This window comes from Nyctereutes procyonoides, unplaced genomic scaffold, assembly GCF_905146905.1.
Source record: "Nyctereutes procyonoides isolate TBG_1078 unplaced genomic scaffold, NYPRO_anot_genome, whole genome shotgun sequence".
Classification (NCBI taxonomy): Eukaryota; Metazoa; Chordata; class Mammalia; order Carnivora; family Canidae; genus Nyctereutes; species Nyctereutes procyonoides.
Window position 1 is genome coordinate 3,651,297 of NW_026575151.1, and position 26,775 is coordinate 3,678,071.

General features: G+C 36.6%; 1 protein-coding gene across 4 annotated transcripts in view; it reads left to right on the top strand.

The window, feature by feature from the left end:
• The window catches only part of MAPK10 (mitogen-activated protein kinase 10), a 334,813-nt gene extending 316,550 nt beyond the window's left edge, over nt 1-18,263 (top strand). For all 4 annotated transcript variants that reach the window (XM_055313051.1, XM_055313052.1, XM_055313053.1 and 1 more), the window contains 3 exons: nt 713-776; nt 2,435-2,512; nt 13,261-18,263. In XM_055313051.1, the coding sequence (XP_055169026.1) occupies nt 713-776; nt 2,435-2,512; nt 13,261-13,403 (285 nt within the window). In that variant the 3' untranslated portion in view covers nt 13,404-18,263. The remainder of the gene's footprint in view (nt 1-712; nt 777-2,434; nt 2,513-13,260) is intronic.
• The last annotated feature ends 8,512 nt before the right edge of the window (nt 18,264-26,775 follow it).

The window sequence follows — 26,775 nt, forward strand, 5'->3', positions numbered from 1 at the left end:
TGCCTTTGGCCCAGGGCGCGATCCTGGAGACCCGGGATCGAATCCCACGTCGGGCTCCCGGTGCATGGAGCCTGCTTCTCCCTCTGCCTGTGTCTCTGCCTCTCTCTCTCTCTCTCTCTCTGTATGACTATCGTAAATAAAAAAAAATTAAATATAGGGCACACAATTATGTATAAAGGTATTTTATGATGTTTCACAAAACCCACAAAAGGTTGATTAGATCTGAATATGTCTTTCTACTAAGAACTAGTACTACATTCCATTGAGAGTTATAAAAGACTCTTCTGTAGGAAGATCCAAAAATGGAACAAAATTTTATTATTTGGGAATAGTTTGTGTAGGGTTCTGTTATAGGGCAAGTGAATGGGGGGAAATAGCTTCTGGGTTCTTGAAATCAAACATCTCGTTTGCTTTTTAAAGACTACCTTTAGTTGCTTGGACTTGGATCCTGAATCAGAAGGTGTTGGGAAGTGCATTCTTGCTTTGGATTCTGCTGCCTTATTTGGTCGGCAGTAAATAACAGCTTATAAATGAATCCTTCATAAGTCTGTAGGAAAATTTGAACTTCTGTACCACTGCCATTACCCATAATTTATATGAAATTCTGATCATCACCCAAATCAATGAATAGCAAGGTATTCCCATGCACTGTAACAGTTTTAGTTATATTTGAGTTATTACACAGAACTTATAGTTTGTTTTTATTCTGCAGCCTCCACCTCAGATTTATGACAAACAGTTGGATGAAAGAGAGCACACCATTGAAGAATGGAAAGGTGACTTTACCACTTAAATATAAACTTTGCCTTATTAAAACAAATTATCTTCAAGACATCTCCCTTTAAAGCAATTTAGTAACAAACGTTTTTTAACACTGACCTCATATATATTCAACGCTTTCAAAACTTTATCTATATTTTCATACCAATAACAATATTGTATTTACTCAAGAATGAAAGGAATTAATTACTGACATTTAAAAAATAGTACCGATTGTAAAAGCATTTGTCATGATGGAGGGCAAGCTTCAATTAAAAATTTCAGAATTTCACATTCCATGTTTTTACATAAAATTATCACATAGAATGAACAAAATTATGTCTAAGATGGCTTTAGACATTAGAAAATAAACGTTAATATATGAATTCATTCATTTCACTTATAGGACTTGAAAATTTAAATAGAAAATATATGTATCTAAATGGCTTATTTATCCTTCAAAGTAAGAAAATAATGAATAAACACATTAGTTCATTTTTTTCACCAAACTCTTCCAAACACATAATACATGGTCAAGATTATACTCAGAGTGAAATAAAGCAGAAACTATGGAGAATTGTTAAACTAATATAAATAACTACAGAGCAGAATAAATATGAAAAACTATATGCAGGTCATAGCAAACCATTAGGTCAAAATGAGAAGGAACATAACAGAAGATCTGAAGGGAAGAAATATTTACTGCTTTGAAGGAATTAATCATCATAAGTTGGGGGGAAAAACAGGAAAGTACCAGTGTAGGGACGTATGGGGAAAACAAAGGGTAGGAAAGAACAAAAAAGTGTTATAAATGTAATAAAGAGATTTCTCTGGTCAAGGTGTCCTGCTGGAGAATATGGAAAAATGAGCGCAAACAGTGGACCAAGTAAACAAAGCTGCTAAATGATAGACAGAAAAGACTTAATTTGATCTAAATAAGGACCAGAAGATACTCCTATGAGTTCATGTGTAGATAGGTATTAGGATATAAATATTACTTGTGGACGAACATGGACTAAATTGGAAACTGGAGAAATAAATACTTGTAAGGGACCATGATTATATAAATTGGAACCTGTCACAAAGCAAGAATGAGTAGCACTGAATGATTTTTAGTTAAAAGGGGAAACTTAAATGAAAAAAGATGTCCATGTTTGACTCTAGCAAAGAAAAAGCCAGAAATGGATGCCACTTTGGGAATAAATGTAATAATTGTTATAATGTTGGGTTCTGGCAAGTTTAGTTTTACAAATTCAAGATTTGAGTCTAGTAAAAAATGAAGAATGAGTTGGAAAGTTGTTGGGAAGTAATAAAGTGAGGAGAGTATGAAAACTTTTTAGGTAGTGAATATAGAAGAAATATGGGTGCTCAAAACTGAGCCACTAAAGTTCTTAAGAGATAAAGTTAGATGTCATCAGAAATCCCCTAAAGAATTCAGAACCAAGTAAAATATATATTCTTCCCACATTTGTTTGGTCAAATGCAAGCACTTACTTTTGCCCAGTTCTGTGCTATTGCAAGAAAATGTAGAAATAGAGGATTAAAGGAATCCCAACTGATTTGTAGTTTACTCAGACCCGTCAAAATGTTATTATTTGTCCATAGCTAGTAAGGGGTTTTTTTGCATATTAAAGAGAAATTTGCTTTTTATGACACTGTTATTTGTTTCTTACAGAACTTATCTACAAGGAAGTAATGAATTCGGAAGAAAAGACTAAAAACGGTGTTGTAAAAGGACAACCTTCTCCTTCAGGTACTCACTCTCAGTGAATAACTAATCAACCAGTACTTGTGTATGTTTTTTTGGCCCCGAGGGGGGGGGTTGCAGCCAATCACATTGCTAATAGAGCACATGAACTAATATCACATGATTATTTCTCTCCAGTGATTTTGGTCTATTCCTTTTGATACTTAGTGTGGCATTCATTCTGATTATTCTGATTATGATGACCAGCACAAGAGTTCTTTCAGACTCATTTTAAGATAATAGTGACTGTTGAAGAAATGTTAAAACGGGCTGGTTAAAGGGTGACTGCTTCTCATCAAAACATGGCCATCATGTGCTCTGACCACCATATCAATGTAGAGGTCAGGAATCCATCCAGCCAAAACCTTTTTCCTCAGTCACTCCATTGTTGAAATTCTTCCCAAGGTTGGTGTGACAGTAGTTAAAGCAGTAAGATGGGTTCTGATTAAAGTCACAGTGGAGAATCTTTCAGTTTGCCATCCACAGAATCAAATGCACATTTGTACATATCCTGTACATATTCTGCTGATCCTAGTAAGTGCTTTAGGATTACTTGAAATAATTTGCTGACACTCGGTGCTAATATATTTTTCCTAAGACCTATGTTCTGAATGTAAGGGATATATATTAAGAGTTTTAGAAAATGTGATAGCTTATCTCTAGCTTTAAACTACACTCAACTCATGCTGGCAAGAATGTAGGCTGCAAATGATAAGTTGTTTAGAGGAAAATAGATTTGGCTCCGTACCTTTGATAAACAATTTTTTTTCCTCATGCACTTTAAATTGTTTCAGGAAAAAAGATGTAGGATGAATTAAGCAATTCTTCATACTGATACTACTCTTTGAACAACTGGTTTGCCCCCAAATCACTATGATGCTAAAACAGATCCAGTTCAGTTATGACATGTTTTTCTCATTCGAGTACTGTCCAATTCTATCCCAAGTCTTTCCTTTCCTCAAAGAAGGTGAAGGAAATCACTGCGGTTGTTTGCCCACCCCGCTCATTCTAGCATCCAGACTGATATGGGTCTGTAGAAGTGGTGCCTAACTTACCTGCATGTTCTGTCTGCTGCTGATTAAGGAACCCAAAGGCTGAATCTAACAACCTCAAGATGCCACCTACCAGGACAGAAAAACTCCTTGTTTTAAGAATTTGCATAATGGGGGATCCTTGGGTGGCTCAGCGTTTTAGTGCCTGCCTTCAGCCCAGGGCGTGATCCTGGAGACCCAGGATCGAGTCCCATATCAGGCTCCCTGCATGGAGCCTGCTTCTCCCTCTGCCTGTGTCTCTGCCTCTCTCTCTGTCTCTCTCTGTCTCTCATGAATAAATAAATAAAATTTAAAAAAATTTCCATATTGACCAGAACATGTTTTTCTATAATCATTAAGAAGTCAAAATACCAGGATCCAGGGAAGGTAGCCTAAGAGCTCAAGAGGGGACTAGACCAAATTTTTTTCAGGCTCTCTTCTGTTCATCTTTAATTCAAGTTATCATTAATTCATCTTCTTTCATTTTTTCAAGGAGCTTGGGATCATGCCACCTACTTCAGGAAATCCCAAATTCTTCTTGTTTCCTCTTCCATCTTCCCCTCAGCTCCAACCAGGTCACTACAACAGTTCATCTGTGATGACATAAAATCCAGTTTTCCTTTAAACACTTTCATAACACTTCCACAAAAGTCTTATTCTCAGGATTCATTTATGCCAACTGTACACTTCAGGGAAGACAAAAAGGGACTGAGGATGATACAAGTGAGAGCAATTAATCATTAAAGGGATGGGATGAGTGGGCTGCCATACAAAAAAAAAGGTTTAAATATTTGGTAAGGGAATGAAGTTTGTATATAATCAAGGCATAATTCTTCAATCATTAAAACTATACTTATTCAAAAAAAGGTGAATACATGTAGAAGTTTCTTTTAACTCATTAATGAGGGAAATGGCAGAATGGCAAAGTTCAATGAAAATATGAGAAATTAGGATTTATGTAGTCTGTGGAAAAAATAATACTGAAATAAGATCACCAAATTAACCTAAAATTTGTAAATGTCCTACAGGATAACCAAACTTATCTTTGTGGTTATCTTTTCTACTGGGCAGAAAAAAATGATAATTCTATTTTATTAGTTTTATACAAGTTCACAGTGTTGTAAAGCATCTAGCTCCTAATCAATTGAGAATATTAAGTCAAACAAAGTTGTGTTCCACAAAACAGACAGGTGACCCTTAGGTGGGCTTTTTAAAAAAGGTTCAAGTGTGATATTAAAAGATTGCATAGACATTTTTTTTTGCCCTAATCTCAAGTGCTGGTTAATATTCTGAATAGTATCTAAAATTACTTACATATACAACTGCATGCTATGAATAGGTGGACCAAAATCCTGACCAAGTAAACATTTAAGTTTGCAAGAAATACATTAAAGGTGAAAAAAACCAGACTACTTTATATCATGGTTTGTTATTTCGGGGCGGGGGGCTGGAAAATAAAGGCATTCCACTAAATTATTTAATGATAGATATAAATTAGCCTTAGAGAATTAGAATACTGGAGCAGGGTGTATGAAATTGCTGCCAATTCAGATTCAATTTATTTAAAATCAAACACATCATTCTATAGATTCACTCATCCCAGTAGTAAATTTTTCTCTCAATTTTCCCATTTCTATTAATGGCAGCTCTATTTTCTCAGCCTCTCAGTCTGAAACCCCTGATTGACCTTATACTCCATACTTACATTATTTCTGACGGTCACTTCCCACATCCTAAAAGTTCTGCTTGCTGGCTGTCTTACATCCAGTTGCTACCAACCCTTCCCATTAACACCACCATGATTAAAGTTTTCCTGAAGTAATCTTGCTGACTTTAATCTCTACCTAAATTGATCTTGCAAGACTATATGCTTGGGAATTCCACTGCCAAGTACTCTCCAGTGGCTTTGTATCATGTCCATTTTAAGCCTACTAACCTTTTCCTGATATTGACAACCCTCTATAATATTCCCTTGGTTTTTCCAGTTTTCACACTACATCTATTGTAGAATCCCATGTTACCACTATTTTGCTTGACTGAATCCCCACCTCTTAGAATACTGCCCATTCTAAATTGTTCTTTTACCAAATACTACCTTTTCCAAAATATTTTTTCATATTTGTCCTAAAAGACTTTTCATGTCTTCTCAAAGAATAAGATATTGCCTTCTTATGGATCCTACTAGTCCCTATATTTTAATTAATTAATTAATTAATTAATTAAATTTAAAATTTAAATTATTAAATTTTTAACAGCATGCTACTGTGTGTATGCACGCGGATGTGTGTACACACATGTGATGTGTGTATATATATATTCCGTAGAATGTGCTAGGAAAAAAAAACAATTACTAAGAAAACTTGAAAAAGCTTTTTTGCATTCTTCATTGTGTTCACCTTTTTTCATTACTGTTTACATATCATATTTTATTTTGCCAATAGCTAGGATGAAGTAATATTACAACATAGACTCCTAGAATATTAAGTCATGGCAACACTAAGAACCTGGCAGCAAGAGAATAAGCTAATGCAGTTTCTTAGTAACAAAATTGTTCTAATACCAAAACTCATGTTTTAGTGATACTTTTAAAATATAAATAGAAAGTTAAATGTGCATTTGCAGAATAATTATAGGCTTGAAATTCATTGATGGAGTTGTGTATCAATAAGAAATAAATCTAAACTTCAGATATGTTTCTAAATAAATAATTGTACTCCCTTCTGCTATCTGATTTCACTTGCATAGTGATTTATTTTCAAGAATAGCATGGCTGCTTGCTTTCTGAATTGATTTGTAAAGACTGCTAAGGGAATAGCAGACCAAGTATAGAAATTAATTTTCTTCTAAAGCATTTTTTTATAAATATTAGAACTAGAACAAATAGAGGAGATCATTAATCTAAAATTTCTCAGTCCATTCACTACTCCCTTTCCAGCCAAGAAGTAAGCCTTGCATAAGTAACAATGACTCACCAAAATAAAGGTGCTTAGCTTTATCTCTTACCCATCAATATGGGTAGAGATTTTATAGAATATTTAAATGACAGATAAAATTTCCCAGATGACTAATATACAACCCCAGCCCCCACCACTCACCGTATTCCACAAGCTATGGCAGTGTGTCATTCCAAATTAGAGTCACTGATCTAGTCCAGTAGATACAATTTTTTTAGTTACAATTTTTTTATTTAAAAATCTCAGCCCCAAACAAGTTGAGGCTCAAGATGATGCATAAAAGGAAGGGAATATATCTCAGTGATTTTTTTTATTCTAGTATTTCTTCTAATTCTCTGTGTCTATTTTTATATATGGCTGGGTCAGGAAAATAATTCCCTTTAGAAAAGCAGAACATTTCCCCTGAAATAGTGAATATCTTTTGGCTACATACTTCTAGTTTTAGAAATTTTCATTAGTGTAACTTCTTTCCATGAAAGCTTTTTTTTTTTGTCAAGTAATGTTGAAAGTAGCTACTGTTCCTCATTTGCAACCCTATTACTATCTTCAGTTACTTTTAGTAGAATTTTAATCAACAAATATTTGTAATGCTTTGTTGTTGGCAAACTTCAAAAAATGCATTTCTCTACTGGTTTTTCTGGAAAAAAATATAGAAGGAAGGGATATTTACCACACTGCTAGAGTATCCAGGGTAAGTGAACAATATAATCAAATTCAAGTCAGTTCAGTTCAATTTAAGGTATTTTCACAAACTGTTTGGCAGTAAATTAACAATTTGAAGCCAAGTTCCATGTCTTGACTCTTCTATTTGTGTTTGGTTTTATGGTTTACAAAGTTTATTTATTACCTACATAAAAAGAGACCTGAAAGGATCATCCAGTAAAGTCAGAAGTGGCTACAGTTAAGAGAATATTTATTATAGTGCAATAGAAGTAGTCACTAAGAAACAAAAGTTTTTTGTGTGTAGTAGTGAGGGACTAGGTGATGTTTAACAACCATCTTTTTTTAAAGGACTGATTAATGGCATTTACCAATTTCTGTGGTATAATTATTCTTATTGTGGCCAATTTCAAACTGCTGCTGTAACATCAATGAAGGCAGAGTTGGAAAGAGATGCTAATGCTAATACTTGGATCTCAGAAGCCACTCTAAGTCTAGCACACTGCTAGACTATACACATGATTGTATCATTATAGTTCTCTCTATACTGAGAAGACCCATTCTCATACAACAAGCAGAAGTAATGGGAATTTTATAGAGGAAGCATTAGAAGAGAAGACATCTGCTAATGAATTTGTGCTGTAAAAATTATTAACAATAGTCTATGAAACCATAGAAATATAGTTGATAAAGAATCTGAACTTTGAATGATTGAATACTAACTATAATTTGCATTCAATATTGATAAAATAAAGGGCAGGATCATTCCAGCATAGAAGATAGCCAGCTGATGAACAGAGAAAGACAACTACAACAAAATGGCTTCCCTTAGCAAAAAATAGTTTAGTGGTTTCATTAGTTTCATCGAAGGGAGAAATTTGGTTTCATTTACAACACCTATCTGGAGGAGTACACACAAAAGATGCTCAGTGCTTTGTTAAATTGAGTGATTATTCTTTGCTGAATAGTAGAGATTGAGGGAGATAGGAGTAATGAAGAAGTATAATGAAAGAAATAGAAAGAAACAAGGAAAACAAACGTGAGGTAATCATGTAGCAAAACTCTGTGTAATACTGAGATCCCTTACATGAAATAACACTTAGAATGCTCCACAAACGTGTTGACAATATGTTGATTATTAAAATAGCTGCAGTGGGGGTGCTGTGTATCTTATAAACATAATCTGCAGTATGATCCCTTCTTATATGAAGAGTTTATTAAACACTACTTTCAGTTTTGTTGCTTTCATTCAGTATTATTTATAGATGTAAATTTGTTTTTCTGGGGAAATTTCCTCAAAGTTCTTTGTGTAATTTCTCTAGCTGCCATTGTTACAGGTTTCTGTTTATTTGCAAAAATCAAATTGTGTTCTTAAAAGGGAGCCTTGCCTCACCTAGGTTCTATCTCACCCTTATTTGAGTCAATACTCAACTTTAACTGTGCCCATCAGAACGTATCCATATAGCCAGCTTCAGCCAGAAAAGGAGAAAAACCCTAGCTCAAGAGAAGATCAGACCTATTATGTAGAGATACTTTTAAGTAGTTTTTTATTTGTAGTATGCCAAAACTTTATTTTAAAACTTTCAAACTGATTATTTTGTCATAATTTAAATAAAGCACACTAACAAAAATCTTCCTCGTTAACATAGGCAGTTTGATTAATTATAACACTCATCAGATATATATGTCATAATTTGATCCATTTGGTCTCCAATCCTTGACACTGAGACTTCTTATTTATTCAATCACTTCTATTTCTATATACTCTCAATGAACAGAAAACAATTCCATTTACAATAACATCAAAAAGAATAAAATACAAATTTACAAAAAATTGTAAATTTTTTACTCTGAAAACAGTAAAACATTGTTGAAAGAAATTAAAGACCTAAATAATGGAAAGACTTCCATTCAGTCACTAATTAGATTTAATATTGTTACAATGACAATACTCTGCAAATTGATCTACAGATTAAACACTAATCATAGTCACAGTTGCCTTTTTCTTTGCTGAAATTGACAGCTGTTCTTAAAATTCACATGGAAATACAGGGGATACAGAGCAGCTAAAATAATCTTGAAAAAAAAAAAGAACAAAAACAAGTTGGAGGATTCACACTTCCTGATTTCAAAATTTACCGCAAAGTTGCAATGCTCATGACAGTGTGGTATTGGCCTGTACGTATAGATCAATGAAATAAAATTGAGAGCCCAGAAATAAACCCTTATGTTTATGGTCTATTGATTTGTAACAAAGATTTCAAGACAACTGCATGGGCAAAGAATTGTCTTTCCAATAAATAGTGGTAGGACAGCTAGATATCCACATGCAAAAGAAGGAGGGTAGACTCCTACCTCATATAGTACCTAAGAATGGATCAAAATGGATCATAGACTTAAGTGTAAAAGCTATGATTTTAAAACTCTTATATGAAAGTACACTAAATTTTCAGGATCTTGGGTTATATCTAAGAAAGGGTTTCTTTCTCAAGAAAAGCACAGTGGCAAAAGGAAAAAAATAGGTAAATTCAACTTTATCAAAGTTAAAAAAACACATATGTTTCAAAAGACACCATCGGGAAAGTTAAAAGACAATCCATAGGATAGGAGGAAAACATTTGCAAATCTTATATAATAAGATACTTGTATCCTGAATACGTAAAGAACTCTTACAATTTAATAATAAAAAGAAAATAACACATTTAAAAAATGGCCATAAGGGGCAGCCCAGGTGGCTTAGCGGTTTAGTGCCTGCCTTCGGCCCAGGGCCTGATCCTGAGGACCCCAGATAGAGTCCCACGTTGGGCTCACTGCATGGAGCCTGCTTCTCCCTCTGCCTGTGTCTCTGCCTCTCTGTTTCTCATGAGTAAATAAATAAAATCTTTTAAAAAAAATGACCATAAGATCTGAATAAACATTTCTCCAAAGAGATATACAAATGGCCAACAAGCACATGCAAAGACACTCAACATCATTAGTCACTAGGCAAGTACAAATCAAACCACAACAAGAGGGATGCCTGGGTGGCTCAGTGGTTGAGCGTCTGCCTTTGGCTCAGGGTGTCATCCCAGGGTCCTGGGGTCGAGTCTCACACTGGGCTCCCCACAGGGAGCCTGCTTCTCCCTCTGCCTATGTCTCTGCCTCTCACTCTGTGTCTCTCATGAATAAATAAATTAAAAACAATAACAACAACAACAGCAAACCACAATGAGATACCATTTAACGTACACTGGGATAGCAACAATAAAAAGATAGTGAGGGTTACTGGAGAGGATAAGAGAAAATTGGAGCCCTCATACACTGCTGGTAGGAATGTAAACTGGTGTAGCCACTTTGAAAAACTGTTAATTTCTCCAAAGTCAAACATAGAGCTAATTTATGATCTACCAACTCCACTCTTTAGGTATTTGCCCAAAAGAATAAAAACCTGTATATGAAAGTTCATAACAACATTATTCATAGTAGCCAAAAATAGAAACGGCCTGTCCATCTAATGCCCATCAACAAATAAATAGGTAAACAAAAGTGATATAGCCACACAATGGAGTGTTATTCAGTAGTAAGAAGGAATAAAGTATTGCTACATGGTACAGCATGAATGAACTTTGAAAACATTATGCTATATGAAAGAAGCAGTCGCAAAATCATTTACACCCAAAGTTTAAGTTATTATTTATTTGAGGATCAGTGCCTATTGTTCCCTTTTTTGTATTCTTTCACATTCCCCATAATTTACATAAATATGTTTATAATCAACAAATAAAAATTTAAAATACTTATAAAATACATATGATCTTTCTTAGCTTATGTGTATGGGTCCTTTCCACATATTGTCACATTTTAATCACATTTTTCCATAGGGAAGAGATGTCTACTCCAGGAGCAAAGAGACTGTGTTAATCTCTCCACTTCATAGATCTTTAAATTTTTTAAAAATTTGAGTATAGTTGACACACAATGTTACATAAGTTTCAGGTGGTTCCACTTCTCTACACTTATGCTGTGTTCACTGCAAGTGTTGTTACACTTACAATATTATTACAATACTATTGAGTATATTCCCCATGCTGTGCCTTTTATTCCTGTGACTTACTCATTCCATATCTAGAAACCTATATCTCCTACTCCCCTTCGCCCATTTATGACCATCCTCCTACCCTTCTGCCCTCTGGCACCCATCAGTTTGCTCTCTGTGTTTATAGGACGGATTTTTGCTTTTTGTTTGTTTGTTTGTTTATGCATTTGTTTTGTTTTTTAGATTCCATATATGAGTGAAATCATATGGTATTTGTCTTTCTCATTTTGCCTTATTTCACTTGGTATAATACCCTCTAAGTCCATCCATGCTGTTGCAAATGGCACAGTCTCATCTTTTCAAATGGCTGTGTGACATTCCATTATATAATATTATAATAAACATAGTGGTGCATATATTTTTTCAAATCAGTGTTGTTTCCTTTGGGTAAATAGTAATGGAAATATTGTATTATATGGTATTTCTATTTTTAATTTTTTGAGGAAACTCCATACTGTTTTACACAGTAGCTGTATCAATTTACATTCCCATCAACAGCATATGAAGATTCGGTTTTCTACACATTCTCATCAACACTTTTTTTTTTACTTTTTTATGCTAGCCATTCTGCCAAGTGTCAAGTGATATGTCTTTCTCAGTTTGATTTGCATTTCCCTGATGATGTGTTATATGGAGCATCTTTTCATGGATCTGTTGGCCTTCTGTATGTCTTCTTTGGAAAAATATTGATTCAGGTCCTCTGCCCATTTTTCTAAGTCAGGTTGTTTGTTTTTTGGTTTTGGGTCATATAAGTTCATTATAGATTTTTTCTGATTTATTAGATCTTTGTGATAGCACTTCTGTAATGTATTTTGGATTTGTTATTTTTCACCAGGTATATCTTGCACACTATATTTACTCAAATAAGATAACATTCTAGTGAGATTTCCTCATCTCTGATTTTATTAGATGATTTACAGATATTTTTAGTGGCAAACTATTTCACAAAACATGCATTTTATTACCTATGTTGCTTAAGTATAAAGAATATATAAAAAGGAAAAGTAAACTCTTCTCAAGGTGCTATGGTTTAATCATATTTTACAATGACTCTGGCTTACCTGTTCTTTGTGCTTCTCAAAGATATTATAACTTAGCAAGTATTACTGAGTGATTACCATGAGCAAGTTTCTTGTCAGAGTTTTTAAATCTTTATATTCCCATAGAGCAGATAAATAAGATATTTCTTTTCAATTTAGATTTTTTTTTTTTTTTTGTAGATCACCACCAGGTAAGCAAGCCTGCTAGAAAGTAAGCCACAATCAAAAAGTATGCTCTAGCATGGAGCTTACTTTAAAAAAAAAAAAAAGTGGTCTGGCTTCTTCTATTATTATTATTATTATTATTATTATTATTATTATTATGTCTATGGTAAGTTTCACTGTAAGTCCTACATAGCCTTTCTGTATGGATTTTAAGTTTGATATCACATTAATGACTACAATAATATTTATTTAATATACCTTCATTTCTCAAGAGCTGTAGTCTCCAAGTAATTCTGTTTGCTGGACTCCCAACTCAGCCCAAATTTTTGGGATAGGACTCTTACTTGTGTTTCTTTTAAAAAGCCTTGCATTAAAAACATCCAGGTTCAGATCATTACATTAAAAGGTTCTGCTCATCTTCCTCAGTAGGACAGTGGTCTTCAGCCTTTTACTGCACAGTGTCTAGGAGCTTTTAACAAATGCAAATGCCTTTGCTTTACACAGGCCAATTATATGACAATATTGGAGGCAAGAGGGGTGACTGGGGTTTTTAGTAGGATATTTTTGTTTGCTTGCTTTTGTTTTCTTTTAAGAGCATTACAAGTGGTTTCCAAGGTAGAGTGAATATCTTTGACCCGGGACTCTGGGTTGCTGTTTTGATTTTCACCATCTAACACAGTGCCTTGGATTAGTTGTTCTATGAAGACCTGTTGAATGAACGATGGATTAGACATCACCTCTTGTATTTGCCCATGCCTGCATCCTGAATGACATTAAGTTGAGTCTAGTTCTAGATTTAGTCATGTTGGTCTTCATTTTCTTAGCACAGGTGCAGCAGTGAACAGCAGTGAGAGTCTCCCTCCATCTTCGTCTGTCAACGACATCTCCTCCATGTCCACCGACCAGACCCTGGCCTCTGACACTGACAGCAGCCTGGAAGCCTCAGCAGGACCCCTGGGTTGTTGCAGGTGACTAGCCGCCTGCCTGCGAAACCCAGCGTTCTTCAGGAGATGATGTGATGGAACACACACACACACACACACACACAGACACACACACAGACACGCACACACACAAACACAGACATGCAACTACAAGAAAATGGCAAGAGAGAGAATCCAAGCCTAAAATTGAAACCAGTCATTCAGCCTGCTTCTTCTCCAGAGTTCTGTATTGCAGCTAAGCTAAATGTATATTTAACTTCTAGTTGCTCTAGCTTTGGTCTTCCTCCAATGATGCTTCCTCCAGAAAGCAACTCAAACACAACTAGAAAAGCCTTTTCCATAAAGTGTAATTTTAATGGCTGCAAAACCAGCAACCTGTAATTGCCCTTTCAAATGGCATGACAAGGTGTGCAGTGGCCCCATCCAGCATGTGTGTGTCTCTATCTTGCATCTACCTGCTCCTTTGGCTTAGTCAGATGGATGTAGATACAGATCCGCATGTGTCTGTATTCATACAGCACTACTTACTTAGAGATGCTACTGTCAGTGTCCTCAGGGCTCTACCAAGACATCATGCACTGGGGTACCATACGGTCCATTTCATGTGATCTATTACTCTGACATAAACCCATCTGTAATATATTGCCAGTATATAAGCTATTTAGTTTGTTAATTGATTAAGCTGTATGTCTTATAAGAAAACATGTAAAAGGGGGAAATTATGGGGGGAGTGAGCTCTCTCGGACCCTTGAAGATGTAGCTTCCAAATTTGAACTGATTAAATGGCACCTGTATACCAATTTGTAGAAAGAACATATGTGATGCTTATGTACAGTGTGGGGGCGGGAGAGGGTGACAGTTTCCAGGTACTAAATGGTTTGGCCTTTAGAAGGAATGTGGGAATAATAGCTGACAGTCTTTTCTCTGACAGTGAGCAGGTAGGAGGGTTTCCAGTGTAGCATTGCAGTACGGAGGACTTCCTCAAGGAGATCATTACCCAGATACTAGGAGACACTGACATCCATCTTTTAGAGAGTAGACTTCATTTGTCCCTTACAAATTATGTGTCACAACTGGAAAGAGAGTGGCAGGTGGTGAGGCAGGGTTACTGCATCCATATCTGATGGTAAGAATCCCTCCCTGGAACACAGTGGAATTGCCTCCAGATGATGTCCTTAATAGGAAATGAACCTACATAGCCTATTTTCAGATTGTGGGTTGTGTTTTCCATGAGTGTGCTACTTCCCAGGTTTATACCCTGCCATGATTTTGTTTTAAAAATATTACTTTCCTCTTCTGGAATTAAAAAAAATATTAATTTCTTAAAAACAAACAAACCCATAACATGGGGTGATCCTCAGGTCAGCAATTGAAAACATTTCCACAGACATTACTATTCCTCAGGGGTTTCCCTGACTTCTTAATATGGCTGATGTTTCATGTTTATTTATTCTCATAAAGTCAAACAATTGAAGAAGGGCTGATATATCTGAGTTTTGTACCACAGTTGATGTGACAGCAATAACTCTACCCATAAGTTACTGCTGCTAAATAGCTTTAGCAATATGAGTTTGTCTTAAAAGCCATGAAGCATTTGTGTCAATGTTTAGCAAAATCACCTGAATTAGCTCCAATCAAATGAAAGTGCTCTCCTGAGCACTGAAGAAGGCACTGTGAAACATCTTGGTTATATACGAGGCAATACCAGGGTGACTTCTCAGCAATAACAGGGACCTGGTGGAGGCTTCTCTTCTTGTTCACTTTGGTGAAGTACCCATCACAGCTATTTGCACTCTGACCATTTTGGTGCTCGCCAGTGTGGGGGTATTTCACCTGAAGAAGAAGTGAAACACACAAAATGGATGGTTGATGAGTGGGCTACGACTGGCAAATGGAATCTCTTCAAAAATAGAGCAAACAAGAATGCTGCGCTCTGAAAACTGCCTTAAATACAACAATAGGGAAGCTTTGTCTCTTTCAAGCAATAGAGCCAACCCCCATCACCACCATGAGAGCAAATGCTGCCATTTATGAGATTGCTTCGCAGTAGGATGCGTGACAAGAGGTCATTTGTTTAAAACGAGAGGAAAAAAAAAATAACATTAGCCTGTGCAGCTTGTCCCCTGGAATGAAAGTGTCCCAGCTTCTTTCTCTTGCTGCCATTCTTTTTTGGTTAATATTGCCAACAACCCGATTTTTAAGGTGACCTCTGCACTCACATGGGCTCTCTCACTTCTCTTTTTGTCATGCTTCCCACCCACCCACCCACCCCCTTTAAAAAAAAAAACTCTAAATAGAAGACAGAATACCTTATCCTGTACCTCCTTTCTCTGTATTTTTCTCTTGCTATACCTGTGTCCTTTCTATGCCTGACTTTCTAACACTTGCGATTAAGGGCAGGAAACAGGCAGCTGTTTGAAAGAAAGTAAATCGCGGGGATAATTTCATCAGTCACAGAATGACACCAAAAGCCAGAAGGAAATCTCCAGCCAGCATCTTAGAAGTTCTTGACAGTTAGGTTATCTTTTATATGTGCAGAAGTGGTGATTTTTTTGGCCCATGTAGATTAAACCAAGCAAGAACTAGGTAATGCTCCCCTGCTATTGCTATCTTCCACTCTGCTAGCCTGATGTCTCCCATTGTATGGCTCTTAGGAGCTGGTTACTTTTAGCCAGATCTCCCTTATACTCAAGAAAAAATGGAATAAATCCCTCAGATTGACATATCATGGACAATAAAGCAAAAAGTTTGACTTCTTGCCCCCCTTATAGAATTTGACTAGGTTATCAAAGCAAGATAGGTAATAGGACAACAAAGAAAATCATCATTTCAAAAGCTCACCAGCCCTTCACCATCCTGGGTCCACTTTATTATAATATCTTCAGAGGCGATTTTGTTATTATCAAAATCTTAGAATGTATTATGTTCTGCAGTGAGTCTTCTCTTTAAGAAACATGTATTTCCTCTATAGTCAGCTATTAATTCCAAAGGACTTTCTTGCTTTTCAGACTTGGAAGTATCAAGTCACCTGGACTATATGACTGGGAGAAGGAATGTCCTGCCTGTGGTTGGGGTTCCTTTAGGAATGTGAAGTTGGCAGTCTGAGAGGCCTAACCTTTTCTCCATCTATGGGGCTGATGGTTTCGCAGTGATCCTTAATGAAATGTTTGGTAGTATTCTGTGGGAGGGATGGCTGTGTGCCCACACGCAGAAGGAATGAAATTCTTGGGAGAGCTTGGCAAAATCACCACCACTTTGAAATATTTATTTAGTTTTTGGTCATCGTATTCATTTTTAAAAAGAGATACATTGGCCTTACAACCAAATTTCTTCTTGTGGAATAAGAACCACTGATAATCTTGCATCTTCAAGAATCTGATGACTGAGCTTTGTAGAAATGTATACTTGGGTGGACCAGGTTCTGGCTAATTCCCTCCAATTGAAGTAAGCTGTTTAATTGAGGGCTGAGGGAATAGTTTTTTCCCAATCTGTTACCATTATTAGAAAATATTGCTATGACTGCTGATACCAGCTGACTGGGAAATCATAAAATAGACCTCGACAAAGGGAATAAGTGGAATAGATGAGAATACACCAGTCCTTTTATGACCTGCCAGAGGAAAACCAAGCAGAACCGACTTTTAAATTTTAAATATTCATTGTAAAATCTAAATTCTACAAAGCCTACTTCTATTTAATTCTCTTAACATATGATAATCAAAATCTTAAAAACATTATGCTCGGTAAAGAATGTTGTCAGCCGGCTTTGCTGAAAAATTTATCTTCTACAGCTTAGAGGAAGGAATAATATTGTCCCAGCAATCTTTGATCCCTATGACTTTGGATCTGAAGAGAGACCCCCCACTCATCACCCACAAGCTCCCCCCAATATTTTAATTGTGAGTCCTACATTTTCCACAGATAAAATTAAACCAAGCAGGGATACTCCTTTCTGTAAAAACAACAAACAAGCTACAATGTAAATAAATATATTAGTCATTTTCCATGTGACTAAAATATAAGATTTTGGTATCTGTTTTGGCACTTAGTTCTTTCTTTGTCTGAAATGGTTCACTCTGACCCATTTCCTTGGTCAGTCAAGCTGAAATGGAAGGCCTCTGTTTGTATATGGACTCCTGTATATCTAACTTTTGATTATGTGGGACCAATGGCCAGTATATTCTAATGAAAACAAACCTCCCAACCCTTGTCTAGCATTAAACTGTTCACCTTGCCATGTTTATCTTGCAACAAGACCTATCTTGCACATGCCTGTTATTCTGCATGATTGGACTCAAAAGACTATTACCAATGATAAGAATTGTCCTGTGTCAGTGTTTATAAAATGGACTTAAAGCACACCCACATTCATATACACATCACCCAGATAGTTCTAGGTCAACCCTGGAAGGCAAAACCATGCATGCCCAGTTTCTTTGCAAGGTCTTAGTGGTGAGAACAAAAAGTCAGCCTGATGGATCAAATGCAATCTCAGTGATGTTTAATAAGGATTTGAAATTATTTAAACCATATCTGTGTTCCTTCTCACTCTTTTTTTCATTTCTGTTTCTTTCCCCTTTATTTTCAAAATGTCTGTGGAACAAGAGGGTGAGTGGGGGAGAACTTCGGCTTTTTTGGACTCTGTAGGTGGATGCTGAGTCAATGCATTGTGATTTCTGTTTCTTATGAATTATTAAAAAACCAGAGCAAATCTGCTTCCCTTAACATGAAACCAAATCCAAATCCAAACTTTGTTGGAGTTTGCCTGTTGACAATAGTTATTGTGCTGCCTGTTGTCTTGAGTTTTATGTCCTGACAGGAGCTTGAAGCATCTCACATGATTTCATAGTGTCATCTGATTATGCCAGGGAATAAATAAGAAATGACGAATGACCTACCTTCTCACTATGGGTAAAGAGCGTGTAATATGTATGGGACAATATAGAAGGCTGTGTTTTTGTTTGAGACTGGTTTCTCCTAAAGATAACCTTCATTTCTGTCTGCAAATATCAGTTATATATCTGCAATTTGGTAATTTTCTTCTATAAAATCAATGAAGGAGGAAAATAATTTTCTGTGAGGATTAGATAAATTGAACAGGATTAAATATCCTTAGGTTAATTTATCAAATTCCAAATCAGTTTCATTATTACCCAAGAGAGAAGGATAGTAGATGTTTTGCCATATGATAGGCAATCTTAATATCTGCAATTCCTTGATGAATTAAAAAAGCAATAAGATTTTGTGGCTTGATAAGGAAGTCACTGAATCTATGTTAATTTAGCTGGAAGTATCCAAAAATGTCAAGGAATAGCCTTTTTATTACTGTGAATAAAACGTTTTATTTAACTAATTCACTGTTAGAAAATCTGAAAGCTAACCATATTTATTCTTTTGAGATAGCACAATATATCTTCATAAGAAATATAGAAGAAAAATAGAAGCCATATGCCTATTTGCCTCTCTGGCATAGATTCTATCCCATTTTTAAGCCACAACTCTTCACTCTTTTAATAAAGTGTGTTTAAAAATGGTCACGTATAGGTACCTGAAAATACCTCCAATAGTAAGAAGGGAAATTGCATTCCATTAGATTGTTCTTGGAGAGAAGGATCAGAAGAAGTTATTGGTACATACTAGGTACCATAAAAGGTCACCAAATATTTAGGTAATTTGACCTCTTTCTCACTGAGGAGAAGAAAGGAGTCTTGGAAATAACATTTCTTGTAGTTACTTATGTAGGGATCAACCTAGGAGGATGGTTCTATTTGCTCAATAACTGCACTGAGTTTTATCCAAGATTAGAGGGTTTTGATATTATCGGTTCATCAGAATGCGATTCACACTTGCAGTGTGCCATCCGCCCTCCCCTCCGGGTTTTGAAAGATGTACACAGAACACATTTGCAAGTAGTGAAGCACACTGAAAATCCCAAGGTCTCAGATCACTTCATGTTGGGGACCACTGCATGGGACATGTTCCCTCTCAGCTCCAGACTGAATTCCATCTGTTCAACCTTTTACAGAAGTGTGGTCTGTTTTAGTTACTGAAAAATAAGCTGTTGAAATGGACATATTTCAAACACGTGAAATGTGATGACATATACCCAAACAAGAGTCAAATGCTCGTTTGGAATTTCCCACCTTTCCTATTCCACCTGTTTGTTGCTTTAAAGGCATGCTTATCCTGATATAGAAGTTAACATAAAATAACTCTGAAATGCAATTTCAGAGGATCAACCCTCACTTCGTGGAGTGGGTAACTTTACCTCCTTGTCACTGAACTTCTGGTACTGTCCTTTCCTGATCTTGTCTGGAGTCTTTCTGTTTACCCAATAGTCAAGATTCTTTGCAACTCAAAAGCACGTGTAAAACACAATTCATCTTACAAAAACATTCCACACTCTGCCTAGGAAAGTGTCTTGCGTATAGTTTGCCTGCTATCAATTCTTTTCCATTAACATTGGTGAAATTCTGACTATGAAAATTTTACACGATATCAATTTTTATGACCCAAATAATATTTTACATGGATTGGGGGAACTAGTAATATTAAAGTATTTCTTTTATAAAAGTAAGACTTTCAAAAGCAATTGCTTCTTAATGTTAATACATTCCAAATTTGGATTTGGTTCAGATTAAGCTCAAGAAAACAGGTATGAATTTCCACTTTAATTTCTGAGCTACACTTTTTAAAAAAGATTTTATTTATTCATGAGAGACACACAGAGAGAGGCAGAGAGGTAGGCAGAGGGAGAAGCAGGCTCCCCACAGGGAGCCTGATGGCGGGAATCGATCCCAGGACCCCGGATGACACCCTGAGCCAAAGGCAGATGTTCAACCACTGAGCCACCCGGGTGTCTCTCTAAGCTACATTTTTAAGTAGTATCTTCATTCAATCCAAAAACATTTATGGAACATCTGTGTATGTGTCCCACGTAGGAGACAAATATGGCATAGTCCTTATCATCAAAACTTCAGAGTAAATACATCTTTCCATGTAAAAACCAGTGGTTGAAGCAAAATATTTCTATCTTATTTGTTTACTTTCTCTTAAAATAACAATGTGTTCAGCTTAGAGGTTGATACGAATAAGTCCATTTTTATTACCCCACCTAAAGCAATGAAACAAGATGTGCTTCATTCAATGTTATCATTTTGTTGAAATGAATCAGCACAAGAGAATTTTGGTTATTTACCATGACATTATAGGAGATTAAACCATTTTTACATTTCTTTTAAAACATAGCACAGAGAAAAAAAATACAGGTAAACCTGGATTAAGTCAATGAGGAAATATGTGTATCTGCACTCTCATTCTTTTAATTAAAAGGTACACTGCTATCTTTTGGTATGTTTCAAATAAATGTCAGTCTCCAGATAAAGAGAAGAATGTGATGACATCCTGAAAGCTTATCAATGACTTATGATATCAGTATCCTGAGAAAAATAGATAAAAGTTTCTGAGGCTAAAAAACAAACAAACAAGCAAGACCAAAAAACATGATGTTTCTTTCCTGCATTACATGAGGTTTATTTTGATGCAATTTCCTCTTAGAGTGAGTAAGCCTGGATGCTGAACTGGAGGCTCATATTTCTGGCACCAAAATCTCTTTATCAGCAAAAACGACATCACAATGGTTACTGGAGTTCCTCTCTAGTGGTCCTGTAGTATAAAGCCAAATCTCTGAAATGTGTGGAATCTATGGGTAATGACTGGATTCCTACAATGATAGAAGACAGAATTCAGTTATTTTTTTATTAAAAATTCCAACTCAAGTCACCTCTGGTTATCTAAACCAGAAATTTGGCATTGAGCTCTGAACATTCACTCACTGATTCATGTCACAAATATTAACTGAGCGCTTCAATCTCCCAAAGACTGTACTTGGTATACATAATTGTGATGAATTCAGGTAACCTTCCTGCTTCTAATGGGGGAATAAGGTAGCAGAAAGCATTAAGAAACCAAACAAAGCAGGCTAAAAGGATAAAACATGAAAAGGGATGCTATTTAGATGAGGTGGTCGGGGAGGGCCTCTCAAAAAAGATGACATTTGTTTTTTTTTAAATTCTATTTTTTTATTTTTATTTATGATAGGCACACAGTGAGAGAGAGAGAGAGAGAGAGGCAGAGACACAGGCAGAGGGAGAAGCAGGCTCCATGCACCGGGAGCCCGATGTGGGATTCGATCCCGGGTCTCCAGGATCTTGCCCTGGGCCAAAGGCAGGCGCCAAACCGCTGCGCCACCCAGGGATCCCAACAGATGATATTTGAACAGAGACCCAAATAAAGTGAGATAGTGAGCCATATTAGTATCTGAGGCAAAAGCAAGTGCAAAAGCCCTGGAGTAAGAGTATATATATATATATATATATATATATATATATATATATAGAGAGAGAGAGAGAGAGAGAGAGAGAGAGAGAATGCTCTATAGAGTATATATATATATATATATAATCACCAAAATTCCTGTGAGTGAAGCAGAATGGACAAGAGAAAGTGTGATAGTAAGTGAAATTAAAGAGTTAGGCAGGGATCAGAGAATGACAAGATCTTGGGATTTTAGTCTAAATATAAGAAGACGGATAGATTTGAGCAGGGAAATGATATAATCTGAATTTTCTTTTTAAAAGGATCTCTTTGCCAAATAGAGGAGGTTGAGAAGAAAGATAATAATGGGGACAAAGAGGTTCTTCTAAGGTATAACAGTAGCACAAAAAGATAGGATGGGGCTTAGACTGGAGAGTGGAGGGACTGAGAAGGGTTGATTAAGGACATAACCAAGAATATATTATGAAGAGAGAGTTGGAAACAGTTGCTGATAGACTGATATGTGATATGAAAGAAACAGATCAGGATAACCCCAGAATTTTTAAAAATTGAAACCATCAGGTAAGTAATGGTGTGGTTGACTGATGTGGTAAAGAATGGGTTAGGAGCATATTTGGGAAGAAAAATCATACTTGTTTTGGAAATGTCAACTGGAGATATTTATTAGGTATCCTAGTAAAGTAGCAGGAGGGTCTACAAGGCTGGAGTAAGGGAAGAAGTTGAGCTGAAACAAACCTGAGCGTAATCAGCTTGTAAGTGTTATTTATAACCATGGGACTGTATAGATCACCGAGAGACTAAGTGTAGACAAAGAAGAAGAGAAGTCCAAAGATGGAGGCATTTCTTGCTCCAACATATAGAAGTCAATAAACAGTTGAATATCCTGAGAAATGTCCAGTGAGGCAAAAACCAGGAAAGTCTGCTGTCCTGGAAGCCAAGTAAAGGTTTTTAAAAAGAAGGGAATAGGCACCTGGGACAATGCTACTGGAGTGGCTAAAAAAGATGGGGACTGAAGGTTCACAATTAGACTTGATTTTTATGAAGACCTTTATTGCTGACCTTTAAGAGAGCATGTTCTCAGCAGTATTAAGCAGGAAAGCATGACTACAGTGAGTTCAAGAGAATGTGGGAAGTGAGGAATTAGAAATAGGTAGAGAAAATTCAAGAGTTTTTTTTTCTAGAAAGTGAAGCAGAAGAATCATGTGGAAACTAGACATAAATACAACATGAAGAGAGAATTTTAAGAAAGCTATTATAGCATGGGTATATGTTGATAGGGCCAACACATAAAGAGAAAAATTCATAACACTAGAAAGAAAGAATATTTATTTGAAGGAGTAATGTGCTTAAAAAGGCCAGAGGGATGTATATGGTCCTCCCATATACATTTGGGGGAGTTGGAGCAGGTGGCACAGTCAAGGTGATGCGTACAGGTTGCATGTAGACAGTTGGGAAGATGGATGATGGAACATAAGGACTTACTCTTCTGGTATTGTTTTCTCAGTAAAAACAGGTTATCAGTAAGTTTGGTTATAAGTAAAGTTACTAGCTGAAAATGGGGAGAGGAAGAGCTTATGGAGGTTTGAGAAGTGTAAAACTGACCTTGAAAAGTATGAGGTTAAGTTACTAGACAGTGATGAGAGCCATGTGAACCATACTTATATAGATATAAGATGGGACAAGTCATCCCATGGTGGATGTTGGTCTTCTGTTCTCCAGCCATTTGTGTTTCTCAGGTGCAGGTTAAGAATTAGCAGGAATTGGGTTTAGCCAGAGTTGGGTGTTTTTCTTTCCCAGATGAGTACAGTGGTGGAAGAAAATCTGAAGGGATTTGAGAATGAGGAAAAGAATAATTATAATGAGGAGCCACAGATGAGCTAGTCAAGGAAGGAAGCAATGACATGAGGGAATGATAGCCAATGAAAACGTAGCAAAGTCAATGGCTTGTCTACTCTTTGGGAGTTTCTAAGAATTTTTGGAGTGATGGTGTTAAGGGAATTACCTAAAAAGGGAATAGATGATGATGAGGCAGTGAGTGCTTGAAATGGAAATTTTGGTGATAGTGTAGTTATTGGAAATGGCGTGGAATAAGGAAAACCATAGGCATGGGTGGCTGATGTTCGGGCAGGAGAAGATCAAGATTTTCAGGAATGATCAGCTCAAGGAGCTGAGTGGCCAAGTTGGTGGATGGCAGAGGAGTATTGATTTGGGGAAGAAAAAAAAAAACAGGTGCTAAATAATTGGTCATGTGACATGTACTTCTATGGAGTTATTAGGGAAGTGGGAAGATCTGAGGTCTGGAAGTTACATCAAAGAGCAAAGCAAGACCTATCTCTCTTACAAGCTAATGACATGCAGATTGTGAGAAAGGAGAGTAGCCATCCTTGGGAGGGCTGCAAGAAGTGGTGTCTTTAGGAGGCAACCATGTTTGGGAGAAGATTTAGGGGAAGATAATGGCAGCTGTTAGGCTCTAGCATGTATAACGGAAAAGTCTGAGGAGTGGAGAGAGAATCAGAGTTTGAAGCAAATGAGGGAACATGCTGAGCAATGTAGGAATAAACATAATAGTGAAGGCAAATGACATATTTGGATGATTTTGGCAATAGGTGACCGAGGATGCGGGCAAGATGGCACAACCCTAGAGATTACTTTGGTGTGATATGTAATGGATTCTAGTGAATCACGAGGAGGCAGGGAATGTGTGTTGGCAGGAGAGGGATTGGATGGCATAGTGTTCACAAAAACAGGTGGTAGGCTGGAGGCCAATTTAACACCTTATTCAAACAATTCAGTACTTTCTACTTGAATGGGCTGGTCTCACCTGGGTTTAGCCCTCCAAGGGCTAGAAAGGTAGCAGCTACACATAGTCCATTAATAAAGAGTGTCATTCAGTCCCGGACCTGAGCCAAAAATGGTGCATTAAAAAACGCACTTTACATCTGCTAAACTTTATACTCGAAGATCTACAGTAGGTTTGGTAGGTTTTAGCTGCTTGGGGAGCTGTTAGTTTTTCACATCACTTTGCAGCAAGGAGCCCTTAATCTGGGCAGTCAACTCATTCCCCACTTGTGCAATTAAAGAGACTATAAAGAGAATAACAAAATAGGCCTTTGAGAGTCACAATTCCATACTCTTTTTCTGTGGTTTGTGAGTTCCAACAGGGCAAAATGTGTCTGGCTTTGGCTGTTTTATTTGGATATAAGGGAGTGGAAGCCACATGGGTCCTGTTTTCCCATCTCCTGGTGGTGTGTAAGTGAGTCTTTAAGCACAAGGCCACCCTAATGGCACACACATGATAGGTCATTTTTATTTCATTGGAAAGGCCCCCTAGGCTCCGCCCTGAAGGCACTTAACACATATATTTTTCCCTGGACTAGAGAAGCTCCTGCCCCAAACTGCTATCCTGTCTGATAACTTCCTACCTATTCTTTAGGACTCACATAATATAGTCATGGCTCTGACATGCTTTTCCCAGACTCACTTTTGTGGTCTCTAACTACTTTCAGAGAACACCATCTCATGTGGTGGTTATTTATAAACTAGGTATCCCATGCATCTAGTCTAGTGCTGACATGACACATAGAGGCCTTCAATAAATATTCACTAATGGTGGTGCTGATGTGAGTCTAGACACATTCACTGGTCATATTCTTAGACTTTCATTATACTTTACCCAAGAGCTTTAAAACTGAACATATTCTTCAGTGTCCAAACAGACAGAGTTGATTCAGGGACATTTATGGGTGGTCCTTTGGACATTATTCTCAGATCATGGATGCAATTGTATTATCTCAGGTAAAAAAGATACCTTGGGTTACCTCTTCCTTGCTATCAAATCTCTGGTGGATTATCTGGGCCAAAGTAAAATTAGCCTCTCTGGGACAAGGACAGAATTGTATCTTCTGCTGGTGAACATGCTGGCCAAATTCTTGAGGCCAGAATTCTATTTTCTGGAAGCTGGAACACCCTTTGAACACTCAATAGAAACAGAATAGAAATAGAAACGTTTGAGTGCTGACAGCTACCATTTACTGAACACTTACAATATATATTGTGCTAGTCACAACTTAGTCATTTCTCAAGACAAAATAAAACAAAAACCCAATGAGGAAAAGACACTAGTATTATCCTACTTTACAGAAAAACAAATTGAGTCTTACAAACGTCATGTAACTTTTCTTAAATTCTTATACCTACAAAGTGGTAGAACTGAGATTTGAATCTAGCTCTCTGATTCCAAAAGCTTATGCATCACCATTTTCTGTGATGCTATTCTAAGTAGGATGCAGTTCTGCAGTGAAAGGAACACTGAGGTTTTTGGCTGGTACCACAGTCTTCAAATTCTCCTGGATTTCCAAGGGGAGATAATTATATTGATGATTTAAAGTATCCTACCTGGAAATGCCCTATTTTTTTTTTCATTTAGGGCTTAGCTTGTGAATAAATAAAAATAAATAGGAATGACATTAAGTCCCTTCACGTTTTTAGTCATTTAATAACAAAATGACATATAGAAACTACATTTACATTTAAAAAGCATAGACTTCAGGGATCCCTAGGTGGCTCAGCAGTTAAGCGTCTGCCTTCAGCTCAGGGCATGATCCTGGGGTCCCAGGATCAAGTCCCACATCTGGCTCCCTGCATGGAGCCTGTTTCTGCCTCTGCCTGTGCCTCTGCCTCTATCTCTGTGTCTCTCATGAATAAATAAATAAAATATTTTTTTAAAAAGTATAGACTTCAGTTCGCCTACTGTCATTCACAATTCTATTTTAAATGTTCTCTGAAGGATACCCAGCCATATGGCTTGGCTAATGAAACCAACATTATAGACTCAACACTTGGAAGCAAATCCTTTCTCCTGAACACATAGTTTAAGAATCATTCTAGTTACCTAAATAGTTTTATTTCTATTTATTTTTTTAAAGATTTTATTTATTCATGAGACACACACACACACACACAGATTGGCAGAGACACAGGCAGAGGGAGAAGCAGGCTCCATGCAGGGAGCCTGACTTGGGACTGGATCCTGGGTCTCCATAATCACGCCCTGGGCTGAAGGC